The sequence below is a fragment of the Trachurus japonicus genome, chromosome 14, assembly GCF_045865225.1.
Source record: "Trachurus japonicus isolate A0001 chromosome 14, Traja_1.0".
NCBI classification, from domain to species: Eukaryota; Metazoa; Chordata; class Actinopteri; order Carangiformes; family Carangidae; genus Trachurus; species Trachurus japonicus.
Genome location: NC_140920.1, coordinates 14,452,206 through 14,466,236, shown reverse-complemented (window position 1 = coordinate 14,466,236; position 14,031 = coordinate 14,452,206). Strand labels below are relative to the sequence as shown.

Genomic DNA, 14,031 nt, shown 5'->3' with positions numbered 1-14,031 from the left:
CAAGACAAAACCGCAGGTAAAGCCAACATTTCTGTCTCATGACTCTCAGATGTAGCACGTCAACAAGAGCTGTGTAAATGTGGTTGTTCTTAAAATTAGATTGTTAGATTAAGATTAGGGAAACTGACTCCTAAGAGTTAATACGTATTTCCTGTCTTCATTAGGGCAAAAAAGACAAACGGCAGTGAATTATAGTGCTTAGTATTTTATTTTCCTGAAGACAAAATTTCTTACAATAAAACATTCCATCACAATCCAAATGAAAATCCACCCTAAGAGAATTCACCTACTGTGTAAACCTATGATCTCAAATTCATCATATTTTGTTTTGAACAATTCTCTTCCAAAGCTAGAAAACCATAAAATGGTATTAGAAATAATTTTATATAATTAAAATGTGAAAACAAAATATTAACTTCCTTGCTGTTTATGACTCTCCAATGAGCGCAGCCTTGAAGTTGGTGATTTGGTCCATCAATACTTAAACCAGTGTTCAAGGTGCAACTCCAGGTTTTGCCTTCTTTGTCACATCGCGTCTGGTTTCGAGGTTTGGAAGAGAGCGGCTCAGCTGATCACAGGATTAACTAGAAAGCAACTTCCACTTAAGTCCCAAAATGTCCCACACATCAGGTACGTAAACATCGATGAATACAAAAACAACCAGCAAAATATTCTAGTAGCCACTGTCTCTATATAACAGTAAGTGATGAGAAAATAAACCCAAGTTATACTCGTGTAATGCTTTAGTAATTGTTAGTTGGCTATTGAAACGACATGATAGCATGGTTAATTTATATTACACCACTTCCCAACACCTTTGCTGACCTAAAGCTGACACAACTATGTAGCATATGAGAGTGCAGACATTTACTGAGCATGCACTTGTATTACTGTAGAATACGCAGTTATTGAAGCAGACACTGCACCTGTAATTACCATTTATTCCTCCGCCTTTGTCCCATCTATCTACAGCATGTTTCAACCCTTTAAATACTGTTTCTGTTTGAGGTAAAGTAACTGCTTTAGCAGTCCAGCCAGACTTTTTCTTATAGCCTTGCCACAGAAGGAAACCATTGCATAATAAAACTATGAAAGCAGTAACGAAAACGGCCGTCTCTCAATAGGACTATACATATACAAATTTTTCTACAATATGGAGCCATCCATAATTTCCACTACACTCGCCTATCTTTGATAGCATTCTCTGAGGAATAACATTTACAGTCTTGCACATCATAACAGACTCTGTTAGGAGTCCAGAGTCCTACGGGAGCTCTTATATTGCTTTTACATTGTCAGCAAGTGACCATCTGTAAGGTCGCATAGTCCTCAGTTACATTAAAATTGTCTAGTGGTGTCACAACATCAACAGATATTTAATATTATATGATCAGCAAACTGCTAAAACACAGCAGTGAAGGCTTTTATCCAGATACCTGGCTGATAATGCAAGAAAAAAAAACTTTTTTGATTTGCCTGGATACATCATTATGATATTGTCGCATCTGTGTATAAAGGGCCTGGTGAGCAGACAGTCAAGTATAAGCATCATGTCTGTTTTGTCTATCTGCAGTCATCAGGACCAGACTTTTGTCAAAAAGGCCCCAAAGCCTGAACGATACGTGCACGTCAGTATGTCCTTGTGCATCCTCTTGAGCCACGAGCGAACAAGAGTCAACAACCAGAATCACGTCTAACCTGCCATCCCTGAAGTCCTTCAGCCTCTGGAGCCACTCTGACATGAATGTCAGGGGTTTCTAATCATAGTTCCTGTCTGTGTGTGTGTTGGGGTTTGGCCAGTGGCGGTGGATGAGATGGAAAATCATTTACAGTCTCAGCAGATCCCTTTGACTCTACCAAGCTTATCACCAAATATCAGCAGTGCCATAAAAAGAACGTGGATGTGGATTTTTCCATAAAGATGAGATGGGCATTAATAAAAAGACCATTACATGGACCATTCTTCTTCCAATTATACTTAACACTATTATATACCATAGAAATATATAAATACTATAAAATGTCTTTTTTTACGATAAGCAAGCATTGGCATGCTACTTGATTCCAACAAGCTCTATTTCTGCTCTAGATATAAAATCAGTACACTGCAGGATAGAGACGAGGGTTTAGCAACTTTGTGTAGGTCTACGTGTAAAAAGGCTGAACAGGAAGTCATGATTTTGGCTAATTTTATGCTCTTTATGTAGTTGAAATTCAGTACTGCTCAAATCGGCTATGTGGCAAACAGGTGAAAATAAAAATCTGTGGGTCTGAGTCTGAGCTTGGAACTGTGTAACAGTCATATCTGCAGCGAACTGAGGCCAGTCTGGTCAGATGTACTTCCCTTTTCACAATTTATTGTCCATTCTGAACACGCTCCCGCTGAGGTCAGCTCGTCAGTGGGAGTTCATCGTCTGTCTTGAAGGGTAAACCATACTGTACTGCTGCGGGACGGTTGAGTGCCGAGTGTGTGCAGGCAGGGGCGGCCATCACGACGGGGGGGCGTTCTGGTTCTGGTATATGGAGGCCTTGTCTTTCAACAGGTCCAGACATAGATGACAGCTCCAGCTCCCTGAGTTCAAAATAACAGGGAGGAGCCGTTAGTGTCGGATGTTGGAGGCTGTTGGTAACATTGACTCTGGCTACATTTATCTTGTCCAAGAGCCTAAAGCCGTCGTCACACTAAGGCTCGATATTGAACTGTGATACTGTTTTGGAACTGGATGAAATAGTTGACAGAGCTGACTTCAAATCAGTTTCATTATCTTGTTTACTTACTCACCGATCAAACAGTACCTGGTTTAAATAAACATTTTATCAGTTTTATACTATACTACTTTAGAGAGCTGCTTGTGTTTACCAATGATTTGACATTTGGGAACAATTTTCATCTTTTCTTAAATGTAAAGAAGAATTGTTCTCAGTAAATTATCAAAAAATATCGACTTAAGTGTCATGTTGGCACCGATTACATTTTCTAATTGTTACCCAACATGAAGCTAATACATTTTCAGAAGTCACTGCTCAGTGCTTTTAGTCAACACAAGCAGACGAATTTCAACGTTGTCTCACTCGAGGCTTTCAGGGTCTGATAAATGTCGTACCAGCTTGGCTCACAAAGGTCAAGATTACAAGTCTTCTTTTTCCTTTGCTCGGCCTTGAAAAGACAAAAATATGTGGGATATTTTTGGCTTTTCAAAACTGCACAGTCCTAGTTCTACATCGCTATCACAAACATTTTCTCTCCATAGCACTTGGCTCATGTCTGACTCTAGTTTTTAACCCTTCAACCCGAGATCGAGCACACACATTTATCATTTTCTACTTAGTCTGACACTGTTTCTTACCCTCTGGAGGTTCAGACATGGGTGGGTTGAGACAGTACATGTGATAGCCTCGATCACAGTCGTCACAGAACAGAAGCTGATCCTGGAGGAAAAGAGAAGACAGAAACACTTCATTCTTCTGCCCAACCGACCGGGATCCTACTAACCCTGGTGGTTACCGCACAACATGTGAGCGTAGATAAACTCACATCGTTCTCCGACGTGCCGCACATGTTGCAGCACTTGCACTCTATGCATTGCCAGCGGTACGTCTTCACGGCGGCCATCATTACAGGAGTGAACTGCAGGCAAGATGGGTGTCCTGCAGAGGAAACAGTTTTATTATTTTTACACCCACTCCTACACCTGCACAGATAAACTGTTTTTCTCCTCTTGCTATTCCGTCCCAGCGTCCACAACGTCCACAACGACAACATACCTGAGCGTCCACAGTCGGAGCAGGACACCAGCTCCTCTGACTGACCGGTCTTGTGATTGGTTTTGGAGTCTCCCAGGCAGAAATCACAGTAATTATTAGGCAATGCCAAACCATCTGGGCCTTTCTTGGGAGCTGAAACGTGAAAGGAAAACACCCAGAGAGCATCAGTGCAGTTGCTCAAAAGTCAAAATGTGTGACCCAGCAACTTAAAGGGATAGTTCAACATTTTGGCAAATTGGCCCATTGCCATAATCCCTATAGTCATAGCAGTAGGTTCGTTACCTTTGATTGTCGGTGCAAGATATTTTTAGAATGGCGGAGCAGAGCTGCGAGCTACTCAGGAGCTACGCAATGGAGGCTCATGGGATTTCTTGGTTCCCCACATTAAACTCATCAAACTCCAAAACGCCCTCGTGGACAAGTTGTGACCTGCACATTCACCACGCTATGAGATAATAATGGAACGTTACGAGACAGAGTTGTTTTAGAGGTAAATTCATGCAAAACCACTGATACATGTTGCCTTCAGGTGCAGTTTTTCAGCAAGCAGTCTCTGCATTTGCCTCTAAAACAACTCTGTCTCGTAAGGTTCTGTTATTATCTCATAGCGTGGTGAATGTGCAGGTCACAACTTGTCCACGAGAGCGTTTTGGAGTTGTCGGATTGTGTATTTGATGAGTTTGATGAGGGAAACCAAGAAATCTCATTAGCCTCCGTAGTGTCGCTCTGAGCAGCTGGCAGCTCTGCTCCGCCGTTCTAAAAATAGCTTGCATCGACAATTAAAGGCAACAAACCTACTGCTATGACTATAGGGATTATGGCAATGAGCCAATTTGACAAAATGTTGAACTATCCCTTTAAAAATGAAATCTCTGGATCAGGTTCTTGGTGCTCGTCACTTACTTTTGGGCTCGTCGGGCACCGGCAGGGCGGGCTCGTTGATCTCCATCTCCTCCTTCTCCTCACCCTCCTCCTCGGCCAGGTGGGAGTGGGCGTAGTGGTAGCTCAGGCCGGGACGGTTCTTGTAGCGCTTCCCACAGACTGCCACCAACACCAGAAACACAACATGTATGAAAACAACGAAATCGTGAGAAAACGTCCACGTCATACAAAGTGAGTGGAGAAAGGAGGGTGACTAATGGGAAAGCTTGACTAGTTCTCTATGCTGCTAATTCGGTATTTTTCACTTCTGGCCAAAATATAACATCAGTGCTGTGCTGCTGAGAGTGACAAACACTTGCTATGACTGTATCTTTTCTGTCATTCAGTGTTGAGTCTTTCATGCATTTAAAGGGTCTGAAGAGAGTCTTAGTGTAATAACACAGCTTTATACATTGTTTTCAGCCTCTGTACTCACAGTTTAATATAATCAGTAAATAAAGTGTCTGCACCTACCAAGTTATCCTTAAATTTTAAAACACTGCATGAACACACTTTTATCGCCCTATAGACAACAGAAGATTGACGTGTGCAACACTGTTTCTATTCTTTGATGTGTAACACACAGAGGAAACCGCTCAAATCGTGTTCCTGTGGTCTCCCGCTGTTAAATATCGTGATCAATGCGATGGCATGAGACATTGTGCGCTGCAGTCGGGGGGTAAAGATGAAAAAGTTCAGGGAACATGAAGGACATGCTCTGAAGCAATATTTTGAAGCATGCGTCATCACATCCTCTGTGGTAGCCATGTATTTAAGCACAGCAAGATAACATCTGAGCCACTCATACCACCACACATACTGCAGTTGGGAAATGAGACACTGAGTGACTGCAGATGTCTGATTTAAGACAAGTGGCTGACACACAGTACTTCACCATCTACTGGGAAATGTACTCGTTTTATCTCATATAATTTCATATATCCCTCTGTATATGACTGTATACAACCTCTGCAGGGGGATGATTTTAACAATAGCTTCCTACTGCTGGGAATAATAATGTTTCTGATCTGAGTTTATATCCATTAGGATATAATAGGCAGAGGAGTAAGAGAAGCCAGGGGTGATTGTGAGAGGAGGATTTACTGACTTTAGGGAAGACAAAGATGCCTCTGTGAGCTGCCGTTGTCACAGGGAGTGTGTGAGGTTTGTCATAAGATAACAAACAAAGACAAAGTGCTTCTTCTTTCACTTCCATAATGTGTCTGATTTTCATTTCCTCAACGGCTAGTGTCATGTTTCTTCCAGCTGTCATTTATAGGCGTGATTACTCTGTGGCACGGTTTTCTCCAGAGAGTCTTGGCAAAGTTGCAGAGGACACAGCCAGTCACATGCCGCGTGATTGTGCACGGTGGCAGCGAGACGTGAAAAAAAAAAACTCCCCAAAAGGTCAAAAACGCATCAAACTGATTCAAAACCAAACGCAGAGGCAGCGGTTCATTCGAAAAACATGAAACATTGAATGAGACTTTACAGGGTGCAGAGATGGTGGAGGGGGAAAAGAACTGTAAAAGCAGTCAAATTGCACAGATTAAGTAGCCAGACAAAAGACAATGCACAGAGTGGGGAAAAAAACAGCAGGAGGATCCAGCTTTTATCTAAATTTGTGGGTTGTTCAGGGCCTGATTAAGGGGAAAAATGACTTTTGTGGGCTTCATCTTATGTTTTATGGGCTGAGACGGCTCACATCTCTGGCTGATTACAGACTATCAGGGTGTATAATAACAAGGACTAGTTAATTACATTTAAGTAAATGGTGTAGAACAAAAACATTTACCCTATGAACTGAACTACGCAAACAGCAAATCTACTTGACGACAGACAAAATGAAAAAAACAAACAGGCAGTGAGGACAAAAGACAAGGCAGACTGGAATAAAAATGAATGAGAGAAATATACCTCTTTCAGAAGGTTTTGAAATATGCTTTTGTTTGATAGTGTCTGAAAGAGAGAAGAGAAGGAGAAGAGAGAGCACAGACAGAGGCTCAGAGAAACCGACAGAGGATCAGTCGGCGCTGCCCTACTGACAGCTGCAGCTGAAAGTGAAAATGCTTCACAAAAAGAGGAAAAACACAACAAGCAGTACAGATATGCAGTTTGACAAAACCAAAGAAGTGAAAGAAACAACCCCCCCCCTCCCCCTGCCCCATGGAAAGATTTGAAATGCAAGTATAAGAAATGTTTGATATTATCATGACAGACAATAAATAGAGCTCAGCCTGGGCTAGCTTTATAAACTATCACATATGAAGAATGAGCAGGGAGAGGGTGGAATAGATAGATTAATGGAGGTGGGAAGAAGAATGAGGACTGAGGCAAAGTTTTTGATTGATTAGATTATTAATATTACAGCTATTAGCGTCTGCAGTGAGTGACCCTCTACTCCGACCTGAGTTCACATGCTCTGTTCTCCCACATCAGGACTCACTGTCACAAGCGTACGGCTTGTCTCTGTCCTCCAGCGCCGCCGCCGTATCCAGTTTCTTCCTGCTACTGCTGCCCACTCCTCGACCCTGAGGACAGAGGTGTCGCTACAGTCAGCAGAGGTTAAAAGAACAGATTGACTGATTAATCATAATTCTTATATGAATGATCCACTATCGCTTTTTGTAATCCCAAGATTCTCTCCTATCTTGCTCTGTATTTGCTGAGGTGATTTAATCTGCGAGGCCCCGGAAGTCAAGTGAGCGCCGGTTGAATTTGACTTTATTCAGTCGGTCCGGGGAGATAACACTAGCTAGCCAGCTGTCTGCAGATATCAGGCTGATGTCTTGTAAACAGCAGCGGTACAGATGAATTAGTGAAGAGAGCTTCAGTTCTGGTTCTGTCTGCACTTGAAGTAATCACGCAATGTCTGTACAGAGTTGAAGCATCTGTTACTGACAGTCCACAGTCCGCAAGCTGCACGGGGGGGGGGGGTGGCATTTATTCTTTTGAAATATGCATAATGAAGACACGCTTGCAAGTGGTGCAGGTTGTTTACTGTTCTTACTAAAATGTTTTGCACACGAAGGCCAGCATAATACAGCCATGTTTTATTCATGATGCATTTGCCAAGGAAAATAAATCATTGTTGACAATTTTAGAAGCTGGAAATGTGTTTACAATTAAGCTTATAATATGCATTTTACTCAATTTTATATTCAACGAACAGTGACGCTAAATTTTTGAATGTTGGTATTTACCAACAGTAAATAAATATAACTGGACTCATATTTTCAGGATGGTGTATTTATGTCTGAGGCAATTATTTACCTTTCCTTTCCCTTTGCCTCTTCTTTTAGGTGTGTCCTCCTCATAGTCTTCATCATCGAGGTCGTCTAGGAAGTCGTCTGGCTCAAGGATTCTCTGTGTTGAGCCATTCAGAAACAAAGTCAAATGATTGTGAAGTAAAAAAAACAACAAAAAAAAACAATAAAATGTTTGTGAATCTAAATATATCTTATTTCTTATGGTTGAAACAGGAACCTTTCGAATCCGAGCTGCAGGGTTCAGGCCTCCAGTGTAGTCACTCATGTTCGAGTCTTCTTCGGACCCTCGGATCTCCGTGGTCGTCCGTTTCTCCAGGGAGTCTCCCTTCAGCAGCGCCTCCAGGCTGCTGCCGTCCGACGACAACAGAGCGTCCTTCTTCACCGCTAGATCTAGCTCTAGGAAGTAAAACACAAAACATTCATTAATATAGCCTGACGCATAAACATGTTGTGCTGCTGTGCTGACACATCGAGTCAGACTATTATATTATATTTAAATCATTTTCTTAAATTAAACATCAGCTGTCTCAAAGGTTAACATGGTGAAATGGAGCGAGCTGAGCCGAGCCGCATGCTGTGCTGGTACCTGACTTGACAGGAGGGAATATAAGCCGGGGGTCCTCTGGAGGATGAGACCGCCGTTTCTTCCTCCACCTCCGGGATGGGTAGGTGTAGAGCTGCCCTGGAGCCATGCCTGCGGATGTTACAACACAAGCATTTACATAACACTCAAGATTTAAATACAGAACTCGTCAGCTTTCTCACAGACTGACAGAGAAGAGACTGGTTCTTCAGTCTTCTTAAAACGGCGTGTTCCTTTTTAGTCTTGTCTGGGGGCCGCAGCTGGTTTCATACTTGATTAGATAATGCTCATCAGCAGTTTGGCTTGTTGTTCTTTTGAAGTTTGAACATTGTTCAGAGCTGCATTTATCGTCTTCTTTTCTACATTTACCTCTTGCCCAGCACTTGCAACTCTAAACTTAACATTCAAATATAAGCCTTAGACACTCCAGTGCACATGCTCTGCTCGGTCATGCTCCTCTCACCTGGTCCTCTGTGTCTCTTTTCCATCCAAATGTAGCAATTGCTCTGAGCCACACCGGTCTGAGAGTCGAGGAACGGCATGCGGACACTCCTCTCAGCACAGAGCCTGGCATTGTAGTTGTGACATTGCTCCATGGCATCTCTGTAGTACTGCTCTCCCAGCCTGCCAGGACAAAACCACAGTCAGATGCTGGTTATTACATCTATAATGGTCAAAGGACAAAAAAATCAGCAAGCGCTGCTTCTCCGAAAACAGCGCGGCCCTATTTCAAACTTCTGGGCCTCGTTTTTCTCTGCTGTGTGCTGCCACTTTAGAAAACACGTCACTCGCACAATTTCTCTGTACTTCAGAACGAAATCATTCGTGAGAGTGTCACAGCAGGTGTTCTTTTGTTGCTACATCAACAACAAAAAGCTAGGTAGTCAACACAGCATGATGTGCTCTGTGTTTTCATTATAAATACACTCGGCTTTTCTGCCTCTTCCCTCTCAGGATAGCTACAGGCTGCGATACCAAACAAATGTGACAGACAGGATCATCATGACAAAGAGACCATAGTGCTTTTTCAACCGTCTTGTCATCCAACAGCTGCGACTCCTGAGGCTGTCGTGGTGCCCTGCAGCAAGGCACTTTCATGTACAGTAACATTTAGTTGTAGAGCAGTGTGGGTTTACTAGAGAGTGCACTAAGAAAGTAGTCAGTCCGCTTAACCACATTTTAAAAATCATCAATTTAGACTCAATAAGAAATGATTTTTTTTTTTTAAGTGACAGTTTCAGATGTGCTGGACACAAATTAAACATTTATCATAACCCGTCAAACATGTGAAGCTGAATGTGTGTGCATCGCCCTCTAACTAATTTCCACACTGTTTAAACTTTATAGTCTTATTACCGGGCTCCAGACTGACTTGTTTTTACAAGAAGCACGCAAGCGGAAAATTTAGTGGTGCACACTGTAAATCGACTTGCAAAGCAAATATTCACATTTCCTTCTCATTCATGATCCTCACACAACTGGCCTGACACCTGTCCTGACAGACTCCTAATACTTTGAGCCGCCTCTTACACGTTTCACCAGTGTTAAACAAAAACCCCATCAAATTTACTAACTTAGTTGCACATGCACAAGCATATGAAACATTAACTTGCACTGTCTTAACATTTTGGGGGGCAGAATGAGTCTGGAGCCTTGTTGCACTATTAGTAGGAACTGAGTGACAGTGTGGTTTTCATTTCTTTGAAAACATTTCACAATGAGTTGACTCTACGTCATGTACATACTTAGAAGAGTTGTTGACGAGAGTAAAAGTTTGGCAGACACTTGATCTCTATATGTCAGGCAAGTTTCGTGTTACCGAGGTTAATTACAAAGTTAGAGGACGTCAGCAGCACCTGGACACCTACAGTAACGTACATACAGATACAGCACAGTGCGCTAAAATAAAGACAGCGGAAATAGAAGTTAACGCGCCGGTTCACCCGGGTGTGTAGTAGGTCACTGAAAACTTTTAACTTTACACTGTTCAAAGAGTTGGGGGAGTGTGAAATGTGATAGCCACGGCGGCGGTGGTCCTCCGGGCCAGCTTTCATTCATTCTGAACTAGTGGTCCGGTCGCTAACAGCGCTAACAACCGTTGGCCGTAAACTCCACTCTGTTTAGCTTGTTAGCGCCTGAGCCGCCTAGCTGCCTTGCCTTACTTCACTGACGTTAGCACCGCGCTACATTTCTTTTGGATACACACACCACCACCACCACAACAACAACCACAACCTGCGACCATAATGTCTATATGAGGGTGTTTATGATCAAACCGACGCGTGTTCTTCCACATAGGAAGACTCGTTAGTCCCGGTTCAGAAACGTCAACTGCGTGTCTGTCTGCTAACTTGCACTTGCATACCAGGATGTGAAGAGCCACGACGGGTCCGACACCGACAGGCAGCTCTGTGCTCTGGCTAACCCCACTAAAAAGTCAGTGGAAACGCCGCTAAGCTAGCGAGCGACAGCGGTCGGTAACGGAAGGAGACAGACGTTATGGTGTGACGGCGGCGGGTGTCAACGAGCCGCGGCGAGAGGTTTGAAGGAAAAAGAAAAAGTCCGACACTTACAGTTTGACAACATTCTCAACAACAGCTGCCATCTTGCTTTATTACACGGGGTTAACGCTGCGGCGGCGGCGGCGAGCGTGTGCCCTCTGTCAGGACTTGTAGGCAGACTGAGCCGGAACATGTCGCCTAGCGCCCCTCACTGGCGGAGCTGAGCAATGACCAAAGAGACTGGTGCACTTGGTCCAAGATAACATTAAAGGGATAGTTCAACATTTTTTGCAAATTCGCCTATTGCCATAATCCCTATAGTCATAGGGGTATAGGCAGTAGTCGAGTTGTAAATAAAATTCAGGGGGGATGGGTTTTTTTTTCACCTTAAAAAAAATGATATCAAAACAAAACACTGAAAATAAGACTTCTTAATCCTCTCAAATCAAATCAAGCCAAGTTTATTTGAATTTTTTTATTTGTGCCCTCATATTTTATTATTTATTTTATTCAACTCTCTAATGATGAAATAATTAGGGCTGTCAATCTATTAAAATATTTAATCCCGATTAATCTCATGAATGTCATACTTAACTCGCGATTAATCGCAAATTAATCGCACATTTTTATCTATTATAGCCTAAATGTCCCTTGAATTATCATTTTAATACTTTTATCAACATGGAAAAGTGGGTAGGCTTGATTTGTGCAAATGTTTTTTAATGAAATCAACTATCAATAGATAAAAAGAAAGTGACGCCGTTAAAATTGATTTGACAGCCTATAATTACAAGTTATATGTCCAACATTTAATGTAAAAAGGGGAGGGATGGAGAGGGGGGATGGCATTTTTTCAGGGGGGATGATTTTGATTGTTTTTATTTCAGGGGGGATGCCATCTCCCCTCATCCCCCCTCAACTCGACTACTGGGTATAGGTTCATTGCCTTTGGTTATCAGTGCATGTTGTTTTGAGATCCGCGGGGCAGAGACGCAAGCTCAGCGAACACAGGTCCCCTGTCCCTCATCAAATAGGACAATCCAACAACGCCAAAATGCTGTAACATCATGAAGACAGAGTTGTTTTCGAAGCAAATGCTTAGTCTGAACTACGTTCCAGACACGCCTGCTGGGCGGAGTGATTTCAAAAGCACAAGTAGTTCCGAGTATTTGCTTCATTTGCTTCGTAATGTTACATAATTATACATGATTATTTAATAGTGTGGTGAATGTGCAGGTCTCAACTTGTCCATGGGAGCGTTTTAGAGTTGTTGGATGATGAGTTTTGAGGGACAGGGGACCTGTACCGCTCTCCTCCGTTGTGTTCACTGAGCAGCTCGCGTCTCTCTCGACCGCGGATCTCAAAACAACATGCACATAATTAAAGGTAATGAACCTAATACCCCTATGACTATGGCAATAGGCACATTTGCCCAAATGTTGAACTATCCCTTTAAAGCCAGGGTTGGAAGGATTTGATTTAAAAACAAAATATTAACTTGTTTTCCCCATTCAGCTATCAGTAAGGAAAGGTGTGTTTGGGGCGATCACAGTGTTTCTCTCTGTCTTTGCTGAAAAGCCTCAGCTCTTAGTATCTTTGAACAATCAAATCTATTTTGGTCTGGGGGTTCCTGATTGGTTGAGGGGCCGGGTGCTTCAACCAATCGGGAACCCTCAGACCAGAATAGATTTGATTGGTCAAAGATACCTGGAAGCTGTAGGCTTGTTTTCAAAACAAATCCTGCCTACTCCAGCTTTAATGTAAAAAATTATAATGAATAAATAAAAAACAAAAAACAGACAATAAAATACATTTTTATGTAGCAAATTCCCCTTTGTTACTCCTATCATGATTTATTTGACACTGGTGCTTTTACCAATATGACAGGTTTAAAATGTCTGTTTTGAAAAAGGCCTATTATTTGGATATTGATAAACAACTTAATTGCATCACCTTACTTCCACTTAAAACCATCAGGAAATAAAATCTCTGGTCAAATTCACATTTAAAAGTTCAAACAAAAGACACTGAACTAAAAGCTTGATTACATTTTTTGACGACCCTGCCATGCAGTTTCCAAGACATTATTCAAATTGTTCTTTTCAAACTTGTCAAAACGTGTATAAACTAATTTTTATAGCTGCCCTCAGCTTTTACTCTTAAGGGAAGATTATTATCATAATAAAATATGCATAATAACACAGTTTGTTCTGGTGAATATGGCAGACAGCTCATTAAAACAACCCACCAGAGCTCTTTATCTTTGCCAGATTACAATCAATACAGGGTGAGTCGGCACTGACTGACTCATTTATCTTTGTTGTTCTCACATAAAACCACCAAATCCATTGACTCATTAGTTTGTCTTTGTCTTGCCATCACTTAGCTTTGAAATCTAAAAGCATAGCCGGTCATTATTTAAAGTGCGAAGGCCAAGTTTAATAGCTTTACATGCTGTGTTCAGAAGATTCTGCTTTTTCAATGTATTAAATTTTGGTAATAATTTTACCTTCTTTGCTCAGTATTGTCTGAGGCAGCATGCTCATCCTCCTCCTCCTCTCCCACTCCTCAGTACAGACATTATAACCACTGTCTTCCTCAACCAGACTCACTGATGGTTGGCTCTCCACTTCAGATGACGACAGCAACCACTGATGCACCATAAACCTGCTGTATATTAGTCATTGCTCAATCATCCTTGACCTCATTTTGCTGCAGCTGCATCATTAATTTATTCTTAATGACAGAACTGCAGCAGCCGTCTCTCCCACATCCTCTACACTGATACTGCAAGAACTTCATTTCACATGTAGACCTCTGTAGTGTCTCTGCTAATATGGACTCACATGTTTTATTAAGGTCTTAAGACACCACCAACCAGCTTCAGGCAGAGATTCTCCACGTGTCAGAGTATCTAGAGAAATTAAACAGATTCTTTCCCAAAACATAATTTCTCATTTGGTGTTTTGAGGATTTTAATTGGGTTGTGGAG

At 42.1% G+C, this 14,031-nt stretch overlaps 1 protein-coding gene across 3 annotated transcripts; it reads right to left on the bottom strand.

Annotated features, from left to right (window-relative positions):
• Positions 1 to 189: 189 nt before the first annotated feature.
• On the bottom strand, positions 190 to 11,166 carry dpf2 (double PHD fingers 2). Of its 3 annotated transcripts, none has more exons than XM_085797833.1 (12): positions 11,112 to 11,166; positions 9,002 to 9,162; positions 8,542 to 8,649; positions 8,173 to 8,351; positions 7,960 to 8,052; positions 7,133 to 7,217; positions 6,604 to 6,645; positions 4,669 to 4,806; positions 3,766 to 3,897; positions 3,536 to 3,648; positions 3,348 to 3,429; positions 190 to 2,572 (listed from the first exon to the last, which is right to left on the bottom strand). In XM_085797833.1, the coding sequence occupies exons 1-12, from the start codon at positions 11,141 to 11,143 to the stop codon at positions 2,490 to 2,492; spliced, it is 1,248 nt and encodes a 415-aa protein (XP_085653959.1). In that variant the 5' UTR covers positions 11,144 to 11,166; the 3' UTR covers positions 190 to 2,489. The 3 variants fall into 3 exon arrangements, with proteins under 3 accessions (XP_085653959.1, XP_085653960.1, XP_085653961.1); XM_085797834.1 differs by lacking the exon at positions 11,112 to 11,166 and adding an exon at positions 10,894 to 11,017; XM_085797835.1 differs by lacking the exon at positions 6,604 to 6,645.
• Between the last annotated feature and the right edge of the window lie 2,865 nt (positions 11,167 to 14,031).